General features: G+C 48.9%; 2 protein-coding genes across 10 annotated transcripts in view; both read left to right on the top strand.

The window, feature by feature from the left end:
- The first annotated feature begins 68 nt into the window (after positions 1 to 68).
- JPT2 (Jupiter microtubule associated homolog 2) lies at positions 69 to 16,836 on the top strand. 4 transcript variants are annotated; one of them, XM_067707083.1, is made up of 5 exons: positions 69 to 165; positions 5,069 to 5,208; positions 10,383 to 10,525; positions 13,278 to 13,323; positions 14,191 to 16,836. In XM_067707083.1, exons 2-5 carry the CDS (start codon positions 5,073 to 5,075, stop codon positions 14,370 to 14,372), a joined length of 507 nt encoding a protein of 168 aa, XP_067563184.1. In that variant the 5' UTR covers positions 69 to 165; positions 5,069 to 5,072; the 3' UTR covers positions 14,373 to 16,836. The 4 variants fall into 4 exon arrangements, with proteins under 4 accessions (XP_067563184.1, XP_067563182.1, XP_067563181.1 ...); XM_067707081.1 differs by having other exon boundaries at positions 79 to 190; XM_067707080.1 differs by having other exon boundaries at positions 96 to 217.
- Positions 16,837 to 19,339: 2,503 nt separating this feature from the next.
- MAPK8IP3 (mitogen-activated protein kinase 8 interacting protein 3) overlaps positions 19,340 to 21,110 on the top strand; it is a 47,910-nt gene continuing 46,139 nt past the window's right edge. For 5 of the 6 annotated variants that reach the window (XM_067707048.1, XM_067707050.1, XM_067707047.1 and 2 more), the window contains exon 1: positions 19,898 to 20,333. In XM_067707048.1, coding sequence (XP_067563149.1) covers positions 20,016 to 20,333 — 318 coding nt within the window. In that variant the 5' untranslated portion in view covers positions 19,898 to 20,015. Of the gene's footprint in view, positions 19,471 to 19,625; positions 20,334 to 21,110 lie in introns of those variants that run through there. The other variant, XM_067707051.1, reaches the window with a different exon arrangement.

The raw sequence follows: 21,110 nt of genomic DNA, 5'->3' as shown, positions 1-21,110 counted from the left end.
GGGGCGGAGTCCGACACCACGATAGGCTGATGCAGCTTGACTGGTGTCGGCGGCGCCCAATAAGAGCGAGAAGGCGGGCCTCGGGTCGCGCGGGGCCGAGCGGGAAGGACGGCGAGGCGGCCGGGAGGCTCCGAGTGGCGGCCGACATGTTCCGGGCGCCGGAGAGTAAGGGAGGCCGGGCTGGCTCCAGGTGCGGCGCGGGCGCAGCCACGGTCACGTAGGATGCGCGGGGGCGGCGGGGCGGCCGCGGTGAGCTCACAGAGCCGGGGCCTCCGGGGCCGGGTCGGGGAGATGGGCGCGCCCGCGGGACCCGGAGGCCTGAGCGCGTCTCCCCGCGCGTCCGGTCCCAGCACGTGCTCCTTCATTGACGAGCGCGCCGGAGATGCTGGCCGAGCCGTCTGCTGCGGGGGGGCGGGCGTGGCGGCGCTGCTGGGATTCTGGGGCCCTGCGGCGTGTGCGCGAGTGGATGGGCCTCGGGGCAAAGTCTCGTCCCGGGAGCCCTCAGCACTGCCGCAGCCCGGGAGCCAGGCGGCGCCCTCCCCCACTTTACTGACAAGGAAACAGGCGGGACAGCAAGTGATAGAAGGAGTTTCGACTGGGTTTAAACACTCAGGAACACATAGCAGCGCGCTTGCTTTCTTTTTAGCTTGTGGAGCAATGGGTATTGGGAGTCACATAGAGTCGCCAGAGCTAGCAGTGTCCTGCCGCTGGAGGAGCCAGCTTGCGTTGTCCAGCTGGTTCTTCAGCTGCCTAAGAGTTTTCTTTATTGTGAGCCTTTTCTGTGACCCAGCCCCACAATAAAAGCAGAAGAGTGTGACGTCTGTTGAGGTAAACAGTATATAAAATTAAAGAATTGTTTCGAGTGATAAAATCCCTGTAAATTTGAGGGAGTTAGGTCAGTATTCAGTAATACTCCTACCCAGATAATGAGTCCTTATCCCACGTAACAGTGACTATTAATCACTCTCGTCTAGATCTGTGCTGATATGGGGCCAGAAGTATATCCTGGAGTGCTCAGAATGAGTCAGGTTTCTGGTGCCTGAAAGCTGCTGTTCTGCACCACCCACACCAGCTGGGCAAGGGCTGCTTCCCAGCACTTTCTCCGTTGTGTCCACTAAGTACACTCTTTCTTTGTTTACACAGCCTGGCACTGGATGCCTAGCAAACATTGGTCCAGTTAGCGAATAAGCACTGTGAGGAACGCTGATGTGAGGCTGACTTCCAAGCTGTAGGCGACAGTGCAGAGCTGGTGTTCTAAACTGATACCCACATTTCTTTGGGGCATTAGTTTTTGGAGAGGATAAGGAGAAAATTCTTCCTTTTAGGATGTTGGAGAAGGAAAACCCATCTTAATTGGATGATCGATTGGAAGCTCCTGCTTGGGATCAGTTAGCAGCTTTGTCTTAGAGGAATTGACTAGCTCGACAGGCCTTTTTACTTAGCTGTGAAGGGAATCAAGTGGTGGCTGTAAGATTACTGGGCCAGGTTTTCCTCTCTTAAAACCCTACTTTTGTTTTCTTGCTGAAGGATTATCTGGTGTTAAAGGGATTTTGAACGATAAAAGCATTATGCTTTAGCCATCATTAATCTGAGGTCTTTTAAGCTGCAGGATGTATATTTGTAAAGAATTTAATCTAGGTCTATTTGGCAGCTTCACTCCAAACCTGGCAGGTCCCCCATAGCTTTTCTGGGATACAGGAATAAGCTGTTGGAAGGGGGGTCACGAGCATGGATCCCTCCAGGTGAGCGTCGATGTGGCCTCTGCTGTTTCTGTGGTCCACTTGAGCTGTGTGTATTTTCTTATCACGTGCCCCTTAGTTTCTGTTTTGTACTTGGAATGTCTTCATTGAAATGTATCCAAGGGGTACTGAAAAAGGAAGCCATAACTGGGAGGCATCCCCATGTAGTGAGGTCATCCCCAAGACGTCTGAGCTACTGGTATTCCCATCCCCCTCCTGTAATTAGGGTTGAAGTGATACCTGCACTTGATAGTGAGCCTGTGAGGGCCGCCTTGAGCCATTGTTGGAGCTTCTGTTTTTATGGAAATGTCTATTTAACTCTCAGTCCGGTTTATTCGAGACCCAGCTTGTGTGATTTGCTTGACGCTTGTGTGATTTGCTTGACTGCTGCAAGGCTGTGCGACCCTAGTGCCACCCCATAGCTTTTGTGGTGGAGACGCTTGCCACCTCTTCCCAGGAAACTTGGCCATTGTGTACGATAATCTCTCTGCTACAACATTCTTGGGCACCACTTTCCTTCCCTTCTTTTCAAAGTAAAGTAAAATAAAATTCAGAAAAGTACACAATATAATAACATATTTCCACCACCCCAAATTAACATTTGGCAGTTTCAAATAAATATTGCTTACCTCCTGTGCTGCAGTGGTTCTCTTTCCTCATGGAGACTGCAGACACAATTTGAGCCTTACCTACTCCAAAGGTGTCTTTGGAGTTCCAGTGACACTCAGTGCCTCTGTGGCATTACTCATGCAGAACATGGAAACTGCCTCTGCACAGCTCTAGCCTTCCCAGAAAGCGGGGAGCTTCTCCAGGCCCAGGACTTGCTCTTGCTTGTCTTTCCATCCACAGGGTCTGGTGCAGGCCCACCCGTGGTAGGTGCTTAGGGAACGTGCAAGTTAGAGTGAAGCAAGCGGTGGAGGCCAGGGAGAGGCGTGTATCCAGGGATGTGGAATGTGAGAGGAGAGAGTGCTGGGGAGCCTACCCCACATCTGGTCTGACAATTTGAGGGTTTGAAAGAAAAGCTGTGTTGCAAGTAAGTCAGTAAAATAGGAATTTTAATTCATGCCAGTATGAGACTTGATGTTAAGTTCAGTTCAGTTCTGAGGATGGCAGATCTCAGAGACCCAAGCCTGTTGGATCTGCTTGAAAATATGCCAAGAAAAATCAGGAATGTCATTGTGTTGGGGCTGTGAGATTTATAATGGGTGTGGGAGTCGGATGGCCTCGGGTGTCCCCCACCAGACGGCCTGACGTGAGGTCTTACTACTGCCTTTCTAATTTAAGTCTGGTTATTGGTCATTTTTTTAAAAAAGGTTTTTTCCCTTAAACCGAGTAATTTTTTTCTTTATCAAATCCTTAAGGAAATGCTAACTGCTGGACAGGCATCCCTGGCCCCTTCCTTCAAGCTGATGTGACTGAACCCATGTGGAAGGCTGGCCCACTGTGCACTCGGCTTGGGTGGCGGCTTGGGTGGTGGCGAGCAGCCTGCCTGCGGTCTCCGTCCCAGTGAGCAGGCACACTGGTGGCCCTCGGAGCAGACGAGCACTTTCTGCTGTCCTGCTTTACAGCCAGAGAGCAGAAAACTCTGTTCCCTTTAAATTACAACGAATGATCAGCTCCCTTTCTAGCTCTGTTGAGGAAACAGCATGTTAAACATCCTATTCTTCTAGTGTCTGCATCGCTTTTGTGTGGCGAGCTCCGAAGTTTCACTTTCTAAATGTCTGGGGTCACAGGCAGTCCTCTTGCTTAGGACTGGTGAAAGAGCAGGGGCCACTCAGCAGTTTAAAACTCTGCTTTAAAATACGTTTGAAAATCTAGGTGTCCTGGGACTTTCCTGGCGGTCCAGTGGTTAGGCCTCCACGCTTTCACTGCAGGCAGCACAGGTTCCATCCCTGGTGGGAGAGCTAAGATCCTGCAGTGTGGCCATAGGTTTCCTGTAAAGATGCATATGAATTCAGTGTTATGCTGCCCTGCTGAAGGAGACCGATGCTCTTGGGGTGTCAGGGAAGAGCTTTATAGAATTTTCTTAATTCTTCAGTTATTGCAATAAAAAGTGACTCAAGGTCCTGCTCATCCACTTCTGAAATACCCAGCCTCCAAGTGCATGGCAGATTCCCAAAGATCGAGACCACAGTAGATTCGGCTGGTGACTGAGTGTGGGAATAGCACTGATCTCTGTGGGTGTTTAATTAAAATCCACACTTGAAGGATGCCAGTGTGTGCTGGGGTGACACTCTGCACATGTGTTGATCTAAAGTGAACAGTGGTCCAGCTGGTGTGTTCTGATCTGTCTGATGTTTAACTTGTCATTGGTGGTACCAGACCTTGGGACTGGAAATCATCAGCCTGGTGTAGATTCCCAGGACTCTTCGTGGGTTAGTGGGGGTGGTGCTCCCCATGGTCTGAGCTGACACTTTCCATTAGAAATGTGAGCCACATAAGGAATTTTAAATTTTCTAGTAGCCACACTTTAAAAAGTAAAAAGATTCAGGAAAAATTAAGTTTAATAGATATTATTCAACTTAATATGTACAAAACATTATTTCAACATGTGATCAATGTAAAAGATACAATTAAAGAGATATTTTTGCCTTTTCTTCTTTGTGCTGAGTCTTCAAAGTCTGGTGTGTAATCTATACCTACAGCACATCAGAGCTCAGACCCCCATGTCCAAGTGCCCACCGGCCACAGTGGCCAGTGGCTGCCCTTTTGAGGACGCAGCTCTCTGGGTCAAGCTTACTCTGGGTAAGTGGTGCACTGCCCCGTCGTTTCTTTCTAGAGGATGTTGAGGATTATTAGGGTGTAGTCTGAGCTCTGCAGCCAGACTGCCTGGGTCTGAGTCCTGGCTCTGCTACTTCCTGTGTGGCCCTCTCTTTAGCTCACACTCATCTCTGTGAAAATCATGCCTGCCTTAGAGGGTGGCCGTGTCAGTTCTTTGGAACAGGAGCTAGCGTGTATAAACGCTGAGGGAGTGTGAGCTACAACACCCAGCACTATTGTCTGCTAATTAAAGTGACTATTAAATTCTGCTGAACTGGCTCAGTTTGCCTGTTTTATGGAAACTTTAATTTTACTAATGAGAGGTCACAGGAGTAACTTCAGAGTATGCACATCTCTGGAGGTCTTGGCATAATCAAGATGTGCAGAGAAAACCTTTAAGGGAACTCAAGGGCAAGGAGGGAGGTTTGCCGGCTGGCCAACGGCCATGAGCTTGTCGTGCCACGGTGTGTGGTTTTCCCACAGATGTCTGCCCTGTCTGGCTGTGCCACAGCCCCTGGATGGTGGCGCCCGGGCCATCTGTCGGTCCCTCACACCCTGTCTGCTTGCAGGGCCATGAAGCCCCCGGGAGGAGAGCTGAGTGATCGTCCAGAAGAAGCCGCATCTCCACGCAGGCCCGACAGGATGGCATCTAATATTTTTGGATCAACTGAAGAACCTCAGAACATACCCAAAAGGACCAATCCCCCTGGTATGGGCTTTTGACTCCTTAACCCTTTGGCCTCTGCCTGTTCTCTTTTGTGCTGCTCTTTTGATAAAAATTTCCCTTTCTTTATATTGATCCTTTCAGATATTTTCTGGTGCAGGTTATCCCCTGCCATCAGAGTCCTAGAGTGGAAGGAAAGTTTTATCCTGACTTGTGCTTTGTGTCCTGAAGGTGGCTCGGTCATTTTGGAACTCCCCCTCATCTGTCACCAGATACTGGCTGTGTACGGGCACTGAGGGTACAAAGGCAGATGGTGGGGTTCTGGTTCCCACCACGGAGGCGCCCCAAATTGTCCCATGGACTCCTTGAGATTCTTGAAATTGCATGCAAATTGTGCATTTAGAGTAGTTTTAATCAGATTGTTAGTGGGATTGAAACTAAAAAGGGTGGCTGAGCCTGGCACACATCTGTGTGGCTCCTCACTACTTACCCACCTTCTAGTGGCTCCAGTGGGAGGGAATCTCAGAAGAGTGTTTCTCTTGGCTGATGGACGGTCCAGCTGAGCGACTGCACAGTGATAGTTACCTGAGGAGCTTTCCCCTGTCTGTATCTACGAGGGGAAGACAAGGTTTGTTCCATCCTTAAAGATCTGAGAGACCCAACACAGGAGTCAGAATTTCAGACAAGTAACGAAATCAAGCAGAACCAGAGCTGGAACTGCTCCCTACCCCACCCCAATTCTGGGTACAAATATTGCTTGACAGACCTAGAGGACACACAAAGCAGTAGATTCAAAAGCTAGTTTTTTGGTTGTTTGGTTGTTTTCAGTGGTTTGGGGTGGGGGGTAAGGAGGGGTGGAGGTTAGTGGTACCTTTGGATTTAGTTATAGCAGAGAAGCAGGTGGTTCTTGCTGAGTAACATTCTCCCCTACCCAGTTTGTGGGGGTGCAGGGCCAGGAGTGCTCAGCCCTGCTCATCCTTTGTACCAACGATGTGATGCGGCAGATAGACTCAGACTGGAGGCACTGGAGGTGGGTGCACCAGCAGCCGTGGCTCTGGCTCGGCACCATGCGCGGCTGCAGCTGTCTCTGGGGCTTCAGGTTCTCTAGACAGTGTGGCAGCGTGGGGCGGCGCTGCTTTGCCAGGCCCTCAGAATCTCATGCTCCCCCGCCCATCTCGTGCCCTGTGGGCAGCCTGGGCCCCTCCTGACTGGAGAGTTAGAAAACCCCTACGTTGTGCACAGTCGCAAGGTATCATGACAGCGACAGGACGCCCTGTGCCAAAATGTCTGCTTCTCATGGTCCTGTTGTTTGGGGTTTGTTTTCTGTCCTGCCAAGTGCTCTGTGGTGATAGTTGAGCATTTAACAAACGCCGGAGTCCCCCCTCTGCCTCCTCCTGTCACCCAAGAACTCTTTCTAACTGATGAATGAAATTACATTAAAAAAAAAAGAGAGAGAGGAAGGAGGGAAGCAAGGAAAGAAGGAAGAAAATCACCTGTGATGAATTTCAAGGGCAGCCCAGAAGGGAACCTGCTGGTATGTCCAGCCCCGCAGACTCGACCCCGCAGACTCCGGGGAGGGCCTAATGGAGCACGTTCGGAGCAAGGGACTTGCCACTGGCCGTCACTGGAAGTTAACCCAGGCTGGTCGGGTGCCGTGTTTCATCTATGCTTCTGGTTTAGACCTCCTCCTGACAGTGGTGATTGATACGGGTGGGTCATTTGGTGTTTTTCAGGGGCTGTGCTGGGTGCCGGTCTTCTCCACAGCTTGGGGGATAGGTGGCGTTACCCCCTTTACAGAGGAGGAAGCTGAGGCTCGGGGTTCACTGGCCTGCCTGAGTCCACAGCTCGCTGGGGTGGCAGAACTAGCCTTTGGATGCAGGTTTTCCTGACTCCAAAGCCCGTGCTCCCAACTTACCTCCTGAATATATCAATTGGGGTAAATTTCCTGAAATGGAATTGCTGGGTCAGTTTAAAATGATGGTTCTAGGGCTTCCCTGGTGGCGCAGTGGTTAAGAATCTGCCTGCCGGTGGAGGGGACACAGATTTGATCCCTGGCCCTGGAAGATCCCACATGCCGCAGAGCAACTAAGCCCATGTGTCACAACTACTGAGCCTGCGCTCTAGAGCCCGCGAGCCACAACTACTGAGCCCTCGTGCCACAACTACTAAAGCCTGCGCACCTAGAGCCCGTACTCTACAACAAGAGAAGCCACCGCAATGAGAAGCCCACGCACCGCAACGAAGAGTAGCCCCCACTCACCGCAGCGAGAGAAAGCCCGCGTGCAGCAACGAAGACCCAACACAGCCAAAAATAAATAATCATAATATAAATAAATAAAATGCTGGTGCTTCCACTGGTCTTCAGACGTGTGCTCCAGGATGTCTGTAGCGCTTGCTCCCCACGCAAGGCGCTGTGCCTTGTGATTTGGTTCTTTAAAAAGCATATCTTGAATTTATTTTTCTTCAATTATGAGTGAATTGAGCATCTTTTCCACCTTCATAGCCGAATTCATCTTTCAGGTAAAATGTTGTATAATAGATGTGCAGTGTGTCTGTTATTTTACTTTTCATAAAATTCAAAAACAGAACTGTGTTGTTTAGGGTTGGACATATACATGGTAAAACTAGAAGAAGTTTGTAGTTTCCAGAAAATTCGGACACAGAACCACACAGGTTTTTGGGAGTTGATAACATTCTGTAAGACGCGTGATTGTCTGTGATCGTTACTTGGGTGTTTGCTTTATTTATATCTTAGGTACTTATCTGTGTCATGTTTCATAGTTTTTAAAATGTTTTTAAATGAGCAGTGCCTTTAACCAAAAACTTGAAATTGAGTTACTTTTATTTTTATCTTGCATTTTAAAATAAGCTGAATGCGATCTTAGAAAGAATTTACTTAAGCATGACCAGCAACAGCGTGGTAACAAGCAGCGAGGGGTGACCTCGGGCAGCAGCTTTTCTCCACTTTGTAGTCCAAACATTTCTTCTGCTGATGACACCCTGTTTGTAACAGCAGCCCAGCAGCATGACTGGGAGCTTCCTCTCCACGCTCTGCTCTGCCCACTCCACGTGTCGACTCACTTATCTCACCAATGACCCCAGCCAGGTGCTGTCACACAGTTGGTTAGCGGCTGAGCAGGATCCCGCCTGGCACTGGATCCTGACCCCATGCTGTGCCGCCGGCCCCAGCCCGAGGGCTGCGGGCCCCTGGGAGGCTGTGGCTGGGGCTGGAAGGCTTGTGATCGGCCTCAAACGACACGAATGTGTGCATCTTCCTGCAGTCAGTCCCACCCATTCTCTAAGCTTCTCCTGGCCCAGAAAAGCTTCCAGGGCCAGGTTCCCGTCCTTGTGGAGCTGTGCTTTGTGTCCCCCAGACAACCAACCGGCGTCCCGAAAGGCTGGTCAAGTCTGAGGGCTTGCGAGGGGACAAGCGCCCCATGGAGCCTCCTCCTCCTTGGAGCTCCGTGCTCCTCTCACGGTGCACTGTCCCCTGTTCTAACAGTATGGGTTATTACAGCCAAGAAGTGACTGTTTAAAATTGAATTTCCTGGAGACAGTCAACAAAGATCACAACTATAAAAATGAATATGTTTAGCAGTCCTAAGCCCCTGTACCACAGCCACCCCATTTCCTGAGCAGACACATGGCCCCCAGAGGGGAGCACTTTGCAGGGAGGAAAGTGGAGTAACCAATGCCCTTTATTCACATACAGGTGGATAAGAATACCCTTCCTTTTACAGTAAGATGCTGTGTGCTGTCTAGATCGTTTTGTGCCTTTTTCACTGAACAGTGTCCAAGGGAAGCTTCTTTAGCAAATGCTCACTGAGCATTTACGTCCCCAGTGTTGTCGTAAGCATTTGACACACAAGCGACAGTGAGTCACTGAATCCCCTCACAGCGCCGTGAGGAAGGGCCTTGTACCACCGCCGTTCAAAGGGTGAGGAATGTGGGGCGCAGAGGGGCCGAGCAACTTGTGTCTGGTCTCATAGCCATTTGTGGATGCACCTTTCTTCTGTAAGATTATAAATCTTAGTGGGCGCTTGGTGGAAGGGGGGCGCTGGTTGCTGAGTGCAGAGGGGGATGGGCTGGTGGCATGTGCTAGCATCTTCCTGTTTAACGTCAGCATTTACTTCTCATGTCCATGCCTTAGCCATCAGCTTATAAGAACTTACATCTGAGGGCTTCCCTGGTGATGCAGTGGTTGAGAGTCCACCTGCCGATGCAGGGGACACGGGTTCGTGCCCTGGTCCGGAAAGATCCCACATGCCGCGGAGCGGCTAGGCCCGTGAGCCATGGCTGCTGAGCCTGTGCGTCCGCAGCCTGTGCTCCGCAACGGGAGAGACCACAACAGTGAGAGGCCCGCGTACCGCAAAAAAAAAAAAAAAGAACTTACATCTGAGATGCATATTTTCATTGTAGCTCATCAAATCATTTCTGTTTGGCAGCAAAGATGTTAAATGTCTGTAATTCAGTGACACATCTAGTTGTCACTGGAAGCTCCAGACAGATTGAGGTGAGGAGAGTAGTCATTCTCAGTAAATGTTGTTTTCCAGATTACAGGTTTGCCTTGAATAGGGCATGTTATTAATTCAGTTCTGTCTGTCTGACCTCAAAATTTAGCGGATGTTTGCTTTTTTTTTTTTTTTTTTTTGTGGTACGTGGGCCTCTCACTGCTGTGGCCTCTCCCGCTGCGGAGCACAGGCTCCGGACGCGCAGGCCCAGCGGCCATGGCTCACGGACCTAGCCCGCTCTGCGGCATGTGGGATCTTCCCGGACCGGGGCACGAACCCATGCCCCCTGCATCGGCAGGCGGACTCTCAACCACTGCGCCACCAGGGAAGCCCCAGGTGTTTGCTTTTAATCTATGAAAGAACTTTTCATGGCTTTAATGTAGAAGATTCTTCAGCAGGAAAACATGAAAAGTTCAGGGTTAAGGAAATTCTAGAGGGGAAAATGCTGTTTTATGCCGTCTTACCGTTTCACTCCTAGCGGCAAGCCCGGGACAGCTCAGTAATCGTGAGGAAGGCCCCAGCTGGCCCCCAGAAAGGGGCTGGGTTTGACATGGGTCTTTAGGGATGCTCGTCAACCTGATCACCCCACCCTTCTTGGCCTGAATTCAGGACTGGCACTGCGGTGAGAGGAGGTCTCTGAAGTCACGAGTGTGGAGGGTGGGTGGGGTGGATGTACCGGGTTGCTAACCATCCTGATTTTTTCTTCAGGGGGGAAAGGAAGTGGTATATTTGACGAATCCATGCCTGTGCAGACTCGACAGCGTCTGAACCCCCCTGGTGGGAAGACCAGTGACATTTTTGGCTCCCCGGTTGCTGCTACTTCACCCATGGCACACCCAAACAAACCCAAGGTATGGACTGCATACAGATAGCAGACATGAGAGTAAGAAAAGCAAAACTTGAGCCAGGTACTCTTAAAAAGGCTCTGAGGAAGGTGTGACATGTTATTAGGAAGAGACAAGATGGGTGACAGTGCTTTTCCTGGCTGTAGTCATTAGTCACCAAGTTTCAGAGCTCTCCTGAGTCATCAGAGGAATGTATTCCAGCCTCATGATGACTCGAGCCTTGGGGGTCGCTGGTGGTGGGGGCAGCCCACTGCAGGTAGGCCACTGCCCTTCTCTGCACATCATGGATGGATGCTGAGGATATTTATAATACTGAATGTAAAACAGGGGAGTTCACCTCATAAACATTCCACTATTTTTAGTGGTCATCAATCAATAAGTACAGTAACTGCATCGGATTAAAATTCACCAAATACTTAGAATTTATGGGTTCCTGATAATTTTTTTTTTCTTTTTTTTTTTTTTGTGGTACGCGGGTCTCTCACTGTTGTGGCCTCTCCCGTTGCGGAGCACAGGCTGCGGACGCACAGGCTCAGCAGCCATGGCTCACGGGCCCAGCCACTCCACAGCATGTGGGATCTTCCCGGACCGGAGCACGAACCCGTGTCCCCTGCATCGGCAGGCGGACTCTCAACCACTGTGCCACCAGGGAAGCCCCATGGACCATGTTTGAATTCTTATCAAAACAACCAAGCCTCAGTCAGACCAATCCTCATATCAATCAACACCACAGGGATTTAGTCAGAGTAATACAAGATATAGGAAACTACATGGAGTCAATAGGGGGAGATCTTAGTAATTTTTAAAAAGACTGAGGATTGCAATCCCTATCAAAGTTCCAACAGTGGTGTGGTTTGGTTTTTTGGTTTGTTTTTGTTTGTGGTGTTTTGTTTGTTTGTTTTTTTAAAAAAATGGAAAGACCGATCCTAAAATTCATATGGAATCTCAAGGGACCCTGAATGGCCAAACAATCTTGAAAATGAAGTACAAGATTGGAGGGTCACACTTCCCAATTTCAAAGCTTACTACAAAACTACATGAATCAAAACAGCATGGTGCTGGCATGTAGACCAACAGAATAGAATTGAGAGCTGAGAAATAACTCACATCTGTGGTTCACTGATATTTCCACAAGAGTGCCAAGATCATTCGTGAGGGGAGAGCGGTCTCTCCAACAAATGGTGCTGGGAAATTGAATGTGCACATGAGAAGAATGAAGGTGGACCCTTACCTTACACCATGTACAAAAATGAACTCAAAATATAGGGACAGATATTATTCTTGGATTCGGCAGTGGTTTCTTAAATGTGACACCAAAAACAGGCAACAAAATTTAAATAAATAAGTTGAACTTCCTTAAAATTAAAAACTTTTGTGCATCAAAAGATACTATCAAGAGAATGAAAAGGCAGCTCACAGAATGGGAGAAAGTATTTGCACATCACATATCTGACAAAGATTTGCTATCTAGCCAGAATATGTAAAAAACCCTTACAATTCAGCAACAAAAAGACAACCACATTCAAAAATGGGCAGAGGCAAGGGGGAGGGATGGCATGAGAGTTTGGGGTTAGCAGATGCAAACTATTATATATAGAATGGATAAACAAGATCCTCCTACTGTATAGCACAGGGAACTATATTCAGTATCCTGTGATAAACCATAATAGAAAAGAATATGAAAAAGAATGTATATGTATAACTGAATCACTGTGCTGTACAGCAGAAATTAACACGACATTGTAAATCAACTATACTTGAATAAAATAAATTTTTTTAAAATAAAAATTTCAGAACCAGAAAAAAGGAGGCAAAGCATTTGAATAGACATTTCTCCAAAGAAGACATACAAATGGTCAATCAACATATGAAAAGATGCTGACCATCCTTAGTGGGGAAATGCCAATCAAAATCACAATGAGATACCACTTAACACCCGCTAGGATGGCTATTATCAGAAAAAACAGAAAATAAGAAATGGTGAGGATGTGGAGAAATTGGAACCCTCATACACTGCTCTTGGGAATGTATAATGGTTCAGTCACTGGAAAACAGTTTGGCCGTTTCTGAAGAAGTTAAACATAGAATTTATCATATGATCCAGCAGTTTTACTCTTAGATATATACCCCCAATTGTGCAAACAAGAACTCAAACAGATACTTGTACACTTAATTTTAATAGCATTATTCACAATAACAAGAGTGGAAACAACCCAAGTGTCCATCGGCAGTTGAATGGGTGAACAGAATGTGCTGTGCTGTACACATGTGATGTTATATTATTCAGCCCTAAAGAGGAATTAAGTTCTGACACAGTGCAACACAGATGACTGTGAGAACATGTGCTGAGTTTAAACTTGACTACGTGTTAAGACATTTAAGGAGTCGTTAATATTTGCAGTTGCGAGAGAGTTTTTTAGGACATTTTAAAGAGCCACATCTTGAAATATTTATGGATAAATGAAATATGGGATTTGCTTTCAAATAATCCCACTAAGGGGTGGAGGGCTGGAAGTTGGGAGGCATGTGTGGCTGAGACCAGAATGGAGACGAGCAAGCTGATGTCACTTGCTGTAGAGCAGGTTACCTGGGGGCTCACGGGGCTCTTCTCTCTGCTTTGTTTATGGTTAAAATTGTCCAAATAAAAACTTTTTAAAGGTAAAAATAGACCCAGGTCATCCACGCCTTTCCCATCGTCTGCCTGCGCGAGGTAGGAGGTGTCCGAGTGGCAGATTGACCTGGGTTTGCCTCGTTACAGGACCACGTGTTCCTGTGTGAGGGAGAGGACACACTGGACCTTAGAGGTGAGCTTATTTTCTGTCCCTTCCCTGGGGCCCACGCTTTGCAGAGGCCGCTGGTGGGTGGGGAGGGAAAACCTGGTGCCCCCACAGCCTGCTGGTGAAGACAGCAGAGTTGTGATTGCGGGAGGGTTTTGTATTGGAAGGAGGCAGGGGAAATGGGCTCAGTTACTTCTGGTGACAGCATTCCCACTTTTCTGCACCTCCTGTCAGTGCTGGTCAGCCTGGGCCTAAGGCCAAGGCGTCCTCTTCTAGAAGCTCATCTCATGTAGTGAAGGGCAAGGGTCCAAAGCCTTCAATGAACTTGTGACCAAGGGCAGCGCTTTCAGACCTGGCAGAAGAGAGGGCGTGAAGGAGGGGAAGACGGGGGCGGTGGGGGGGGCGGTGAGGAGGAGCAGTGCGGGGCTGTCGTAGGGGCGGGGCTCCCCCCTGATGGATCACTCCGCAGTGAGCCACCCCGCTCGTGGGCTTGGGTGTCAGGCCCAGTCAGTCCCCCATTGTCCTCTGAGCTGACTGCAGGCACTGATTTCTGCCTTCGGGTCACCATTTCCCTTTGTCGATTAGGAAGAGATGGGAATTTGTTCATTCAGAAAGTCCAGAGTAACCTTGCCTTGCCTTGCTGGGCCCCTCACTTAAGACGAGCTCACTTTGAGGATGTTTCCTTTTCATACTTGAGGTGGGATGGAGGGGAGGGGAGTCCAGCAAAAACCCCTCAAGGATTTTTCCAAGCATGTTTCAGTACAAGCCTGGCTTCAGCCCAGCCCTGGGGCAGGCAGAACCTGCTCTGCTTTCACATTTCCCTGGACGGCATGCCCTTGCCCGTTGGGTGGCAGGCAGCCTCTAACAGGACGCTGTGCTGACTTTGTCCCGCAGCCACAGCCAGCGCCTCCCCCAGACAAGAGCCGGGTGAGCCAGGTGGCCCGAGAGAAGCAGCCCGCGCCCAGGAGCCTGCGCCCACCGTTGACAGCCATGAGCCCAGGCTGGGCCCGAGGCCTCGCTCCCACAACAAAGTCCTGAACCCGCCTGGAGGCAAGTCCAGCATCTCCTTCTACTAAGATGCTGCTGCGTCCCCCATAGCCAGACAAGAAACTCGAGAGATAGGATTTCAAAATTATAGTTTCTTTAGCCTGAAGGAGCGGGGTGGGGAGAGGGTCTTTTGGGTGGACACCTGAAGCTGCTGCTCCGGCTCCACTGCCATCACGAGAAGCCGGAGACCTCATCTCCCAGAAACCAAGGGAGGAAACATGATCCCTGGTGTGAGAGGAGCTCTCGGGTGGGTGGGCAGGGAGGTGGTGCCAGGCAGGTGCGCCTGAGGTGTGGGGTCTTCACGTCCTTGGTGTGTTGGCTAATTGGGTATCTAGGAGTCACTAACACAGTAGCAGAGTTTAAAGCCTTTGAGAGAAATCCAGAAACCACGTGTCTGTTACTGTGGGATAGAAGAGCAAGACACGCTGAAACCCTAGTGGGGTGGGGAGGGTGGGTATCTGGATAGACCCCTCAGATCCTGATGCTGTTTACCCTTCATGGACACGGTCTCTGTTTCTGGGACTTCGGCCCCAGTGTTTTTCACTTCAATTCCACAGATTTTCTTGAAACATCTTCATTGCTTTTCCTCAGCAGCTGTCAACAAAAAACCAAAATGTTGTTCTCAGTCTGATGCTTTATGGAAAGATTTTGTACCCTGATCTCCCAAGGTGCCCCGCTTCTGCCCTCTCAATCCTTGGCCAGATCTTACGTAGAAATCTCTCCCTTTCATCCACGAGAGACTGGTTTTGGGCTCTTTACAGGCAGTTTTGCTTGTGAATTGTTCCTTTTTTCCTCATCAGCCTTAAGTCTAGGCCTTTGCACCTCACCAATGATGTGGACAGTTCCCTTCACCAGCAACACTTCCTATCTACAAGGCCACTAACTTCTATAGGACTTTGAAACTACCCAGATATATCCAGGTAATGGGATTATTTAACTCCTTCATGTGTCTTCATTTATATTCCTACTGACAGTGGGAAGAAGAGATGCTTGAGAACCGTGGGTTCTTAGGTTTGGGTTCTGTCATAATAGCTCAAGACCTGTTCTCAAGTACCAGCTTTACATCAGTAACTGTTGACTCTGGTCTGTTTCTGACACCTTTCTAGAAAAAGTCTGTTGCTCAGGTACACCAAAGAGGAAGGAAAGTGTTCTTAGGCCACCCTTTATAAAGCTTTGCAGAACCTCTGGATCATATTCACAGTTTCCAGACGAGTCTTAGAGACCTTAGGCCAAGAGATTAAATAGTTTGGCAGTAAAGTCTCAACTGGCCCATTCCATGGTATTTGCCAGCAAAGATAATGGGCTGGCAAGAATCGTGGTGCTGTAATCTGTCAGGTGGAAGTTTCTCCCATTGAGCCTCTAAAGGGCTACGGTGTCGGTTCCTGTACTGCAGTCACGTGGGACCAACAGTCTGGGTTGGAGCTACTGGTACGAGTGCCTACAAAGCTAATGCAGGTGCTAAAAATGTCTTCATCGTTAAAATGTAGTCACACTTCTAGTGGCCTGGACGCTCAAGTGCCTGCAGGAGCTCCCTGCCAAGCTCCACATCCTCCACGGGCGCTGGGGGGGTTCACACAGTGCTTTGCCAAGCAAAGACACTTTGCTTTTCTGTCCCCCTGCTGACTTTGGAGCCAAGAAACACTGATTCTATGTGACTCTCAAGTGCTTCCTATCTCCTCCATCCTTCAGATGGTCATTTATAGGAAAGTTGTCTGGAATTCATTTTTTTCCACATTAAAAAATGTCATAAATGGTGGTTAGCTTTTAAGCTCAAACACACTAACTTATTTAACTTACAATAAGATGTTCCAAAGGTAGAAATGAACTGCTATTTATAACTTTTTTTTTAATATACAAGAAAATGATTTATGAATTCCAAATTGGATTGCCAAGAAGACCCTGACATGCTGCTGGCCCTCGGGGCTTCAGTCTCACCGTCAGTTATATGAGGGGAAGAGCTTTCTAGATCTGTCCCCTGGCAGGGACTTCAGAGCAGAGCTGGGGTTAGAGGCCTGGGGGAAGGAGGAAAACAACTAGAGCAGAGCCTCTGGGCAGCAGTGACCACATCACCTTATTTTTGTTCCCATCTTCCCTCTTCCTTTCCCTCCTTGGGGCCATGGGCATGGATTTAGAGAGCCCCGAGCAGTCTGGTCACTGGGAGGAGCAGCAGAAAAGTTTTTGCTCGTTTGAACCTGATGGGGGAGGCCACTTGCATTTGGAAAATGCTCTGTACATTGGGGACTGCCTGTATTTGGAAGCTTCATTAACTCTTAGAATCCTTTTCTCAACCTCCAAGCTGCATTGAGAAATTACTCATCTGTATTTTTATTAAGCCTTAAAACTTTATGTACATTTGGTGCCAACTTTTTGTAAAGCTGTATCAAAAACAACAAACCTGTGCTCACATCTCGATGTAACTTTGAGAGGAGCATTCTGTTATTTTTACAAGGCAGGAGTGGGTGTAGCCGTTGAATTAAACTTAGCAGTCACGTACTCAGTCTTTGCCTATTGGTTGTGTGCACAGTGTGTGTGCATGCGGGTGGGTGGGTGGACATGTTCACGTGTTTCCTCCACGTCCATTCTCCAGAGTGCCTGAACTCTGCTCCTTCCCTTACAGCTTTTCATTGGTTGATGGGGTTTGCCTTTTTTTTTTAAAACTAGAAGATGCCAAAATTAATCTTCTCAAAGTTTATGGATTTAGGGTTTTTTCATTTGAAAACCAAAGACTTGGCTTTGAATAGAATGGACAGGAATGCGGCAGTGTTCTTTTAGTTTACGTAAATTGAAGGTAATAATTCTTTTTTCACTTAACACCACTTGTTTTCCTGAAGAATTTGCCTCTGAGTTGACTTTGAAACTTCCACGAAAGCCTGACAGTGAGTAGATGAAATGCTGAGCTATTAGAATCTGCCTATAGATTCAGGTCCTGTAGAGAAAGCATAGATTTTTCTTCTTTCTTATATATTAGCTATTTTCATATGTCCTACAAGCAAACTTAATATCTTTATGTGTGTTAAGTGGACTCAGGGTGATGGAGCTTCTCAGACTGCCTGCCTGGAGAGCTCCACTAGAGGAGGCTTCCTTCTAGAAGACTGCTGCATCAGGGCCAACTAACTGGACAGCACTTCAGAAGGAAACCCAGCATGGGTGACCTGACACTGTCTTCACTTGTTCATCTGAGAGCATGTTCCCAGAACTGGGCTAGGCACTGGCACCAGTACATCACCTATTTGTAGCAGCTGCTCCAGCTGCAGGCAAGCACTGAGGTTTTGGAGTGTCACAGCCTGTTTGTCTCCAGAGGTCAGGCAGTGGCTGAGTCAGAGGAGCAAGGTGGGCTCCCCTGCATTATGGTGAAGAAGTGGAAGACATCTAAGGGTTCCCTCTTCAGGGCCTGTGCCTTGTCCAGAAATACACGGCTCTTTGGACAGAGCATAACTTGTTCTAACATCTTTGTGAGTTGAACCCTGCAAGGATGTCTACACCTCCTCCTATATTATCCCGTTTGTTTCTTCTGAACTCGTTATATTCTTAATCCTTAGCGTTCTTGGAGCTCATGAATGAAATCTTCCTGTTCTGTGTGTGACTACAAAGTGCTATCTAAACTTGAACTTAGGAAGAAATGAGGGGGACATTACAGGGACCTAGGTGAGTTTTTAGCAGGCATTAGGGGTGGATACTTCGAAGTTAAAGTATTGATAGAACTTTTGAAACCTGTGTGCCCAAATTACATTTTAGGGTCTTGTAATGAGAAAGAGAAAAAGTTGAATAGCGAATTATCTTTACAACTTGTAAAGGAAGCAAGTTCTAATTCAGTTGGCTTGAGCTCTCAAGAGTGTACTAGTGTTCTTCAGTAAGCATCAAGAATTATCCAGCATATCATTTTGTTAAAACTCCTTTTTCTTTAACCAGTTTCAAGTAACAAATCTGCCCATACATGTTAGTGGTAAAAACTAATAAAGTTGATGACAAGTCAGTTGGCCTCTGACTGTGGTAGTGGTGGCTGGCTTACTGTATTCGCTATTTTAGGAATTGAAAAGGGGCCATATTTCTTGGAACGGCTTAGAGCAGAAGTCAGAAACATTCCCCAAAACATTCACCAGCTTTCTCTGTAACTTGCTTACCAGAAGAAATTATATATTTCATGTTTGTCCTGGCTTATTTTGAGAATATAAAACAAGTCTATATTGCATGCTTACTATTTGCTAGAGATTGTACTAAGCCTCTTTTGTGATCTTCATAGCACTCCTAGTAGGTTGGTAATTGTTTTAGGCTCAGTTTTACAGTTAGCTAGGATCAAAACCCAGGCAGTCTGAATGTGAGACTGAAACCTCAGATCGTCTCTTAGTGGGGTGGGTGAGCATCCATACAGCACAGTACATTGCAAGGGGAAAATTGTGCAACAGTATTTAGGGCATCACCTGCAGGAACGTTCATTGGTGCAATCAGGTTAGGATGAACTCCCCTTGAAGCATCGCATCAGGTAAAAGGCAGGGGTAAGAGCATTTCTGTTAACACTAAGCTGTCACTCATGGGTTTATGATTAGGATTCATGCCACCTGTGTGGCCCCCAAAGCTGAAAGTGTAAGTCTTAGATTCATGGTGTCCTCAAGATACCAGAGAAAGAAAATGCAAATCAACTGGCTAAAAGTGGAAGAAATAAGGGCCTATCAAAACTGGTAGAATATAAGAAAGTCAAACAGGACAAATGGAAATTAAAAATATAACTGTTGAGGGACTTCCCTAGCAGTCCGGTGGTTAGGACTTTGCGCTTCCACTGCAGGGGGTGCAGGTTCCATCCCTGGTCAGGGAACTAAGATCCCACATGCCGCGGGGAGAGGCCAAAAAAAAAAAAAGTTGAAATAAAAAACTCAGCGTAGAGGTTAGACTACACATAGCTGAAGTGAAACTGGTAAAGTTGAAGAAGTTACGCAACATCAGGACACAGAAGTGGACCAAGTGAGAGTTTGTTACTGGATTTTAGGATGAGACGGGCAACTTGCATTTAATTGGAATCCCAGGAGGGACCATGGAAGGCACAGCCGCTCTGAAGGGAGCTCTGAGTACCTACTGTGTAGGAGTACATACTGCTGTGCAGTGAGGCTACAAAGGCAAGTCACATTTAACCAGGTCAGTATCGCGGTCAACTCCGGAAGGGAGGGAGGGGCGCACAAAGATAACGGCCATTTCTTTGGAGGGTAGGGTGGGCACACGGACGCTCGCTTAAGTCTAAACCGTACAAAGTCATTTGTATATACTTAGGACATAACGCTGTCACTTCGTAGAAGTCCACGCCTGCGTCGTGGGAGCTGGCAGACAGCTGCTCTGATGAGCCTGACCGGAAGCGCTCCCAGCCCCGCTCGGCCGAGCTTCTGGCGCGGGGACTGGCTTCTTCCTACGTTAGGACCCCTGCGACCTCTAGCGGCGAGACGCCGCGGGGCTCCGGCTGGACGGGCGGGCACCGCCCCCGCTGTCTAGGGGGCGGGATTTCCGGGCGGCGGGACTTCCGGCCGCTGAGCGACGGGCGCAGCATCAGCATCAGTATCAGCTGGCGGCGGCTGAGGCGACAGCGGCTGCGGCGCAGGCAACGGGCCGCGGCCTGCGGACTACGGGCAGCCGGAGCGGGCGGGCGCGCCGGCGGACAGCAGGCCGCGCTGGCGGCGGCGGTGGCCGCGATGATGGAGATCCAGATGGACGAGGGCGGCGGCGTGGTCGTGTACCAGGACGACTACTGCTCTGGCTCGGTGATGTCGGAGCGGGTGTCGGGCCTGGCGGGCTCCATCTACCGCGAGTTCGAGCGCCTCATCCACTGCTACGACGAGGAGGTCGTCAAGGAGCTGATGCCACTCGTGGTCAACGTGCTCGAGAATCTGGACTCGGTGCTCAGCGAGAACCAGGAGCACGAGGTGGAGCTGGAGCTGCTGCGCGAGGACAACGAGCAGCTGCTCACCCAGTACGAGCGGGAGAAGGCGCTGCGCAAGCAGGCCGAGGAGGTGCGTGGGCCGGGAGGCGCCGGGGCCCCTCCCGGGGACCCCAGTCCTTCCCGGCCCGGGGACCCCGCCCTTAGCCCCCGCCCTGCCCGGGCCCCAGCTCACGCCCCGCCCATCCCACCAACGCCCCCGACGCCGAGCCCGGCCCAGGGGCTGATGCCTGGCTCCCACATCCTCCTGGCCTGCTGCTCCAGCCAGGAACCCTAGCCCTGAACCACCTGGCGTCACTGGGGGACCTTGCATCCTAAACTGCCTCAGGCCTCCGTCTCCCCTCCATACCCGCTTCTCATTGCAGACGCCAGTTCTTTTTGCTTTTGTGTGTGTTTTTCCGCAAACGTGTCCTAGACCCCAGTTACAACTTCTGGTTGCTGTAATTTTAATTTTAATTTTAAACCCTTCCAGAAAGGGGATTTCTGATCTTCTTATGGTTCTGCAGCCAGAAGAGGTGTTGTCAGATCTTTGCCTTATCCCTAATCCAATGTTTTGACGGTCTGTGACATGGGTTAATTTGGTGATTGAGGTAAACACATTACCAAAGCCACAGTTAGGCTGCTCCTCTGGCACCAGGTGAAAGACTCCAGGTTTGCGGAGGTGATTTCTTTGCCCTGTGGTTCCCTCCGTTGGGAATATTGTTAGCTTATGTGAACAATGCTGAGAAATTCCACTGTGGCTTCTGAGGAGTTAAAAGTAGAATTTTGAAGTACTTGATCGTGTTTTAGGATACCTCCATAACCTGGAAATCACTTATTTGTGAACCAGTTAGAAGAACCATGCATTGCA

This window comes from Pseudorca crassidens, chromosome 15, assembly GCF_039906515.1.
Source record: "Pseudorca crassidens isolate mPseCra1 chromosome 15, mPseCra1.hap1, whole genome shotgun sequence".
Classification (NCBI taxonomy): domain Eukaryota; kingdom Metazoa; phylum Chordata; class Mammalia; order Artiodactyla; family Delphinidae; genus Pseudorca; species Pseudorca crassidens.
The sequence above is the reverse complement of the archived record's forward strand: the minus strand, read 5'-3'. Positions and strand labels throughout refer to the sequence as shown.

Coding starts and splice junctions, on each gene's coding strand:
- JPT2 (XM_067707080.1), top strand. CDS start 147: ATGTTCCGGGCGCCGGAGAGTAAGGGAGGCCGGGCTGGCTCCAGGTGC. Junction 218..5,068: donor GCGGGCGCAGCCACGGTCAC/GTAGGATGCGCG, acceptor GTCTGCTTGCAG/GGCCATGAAGCCCCCGGGAG. Junction 13,324..14,190: donor GGACACACTGGACCTTAGAG/GTGAGCTTATTT, acceptor TTTGTCCCGCAG/CCACAGCCAGCGCCTCCCCC.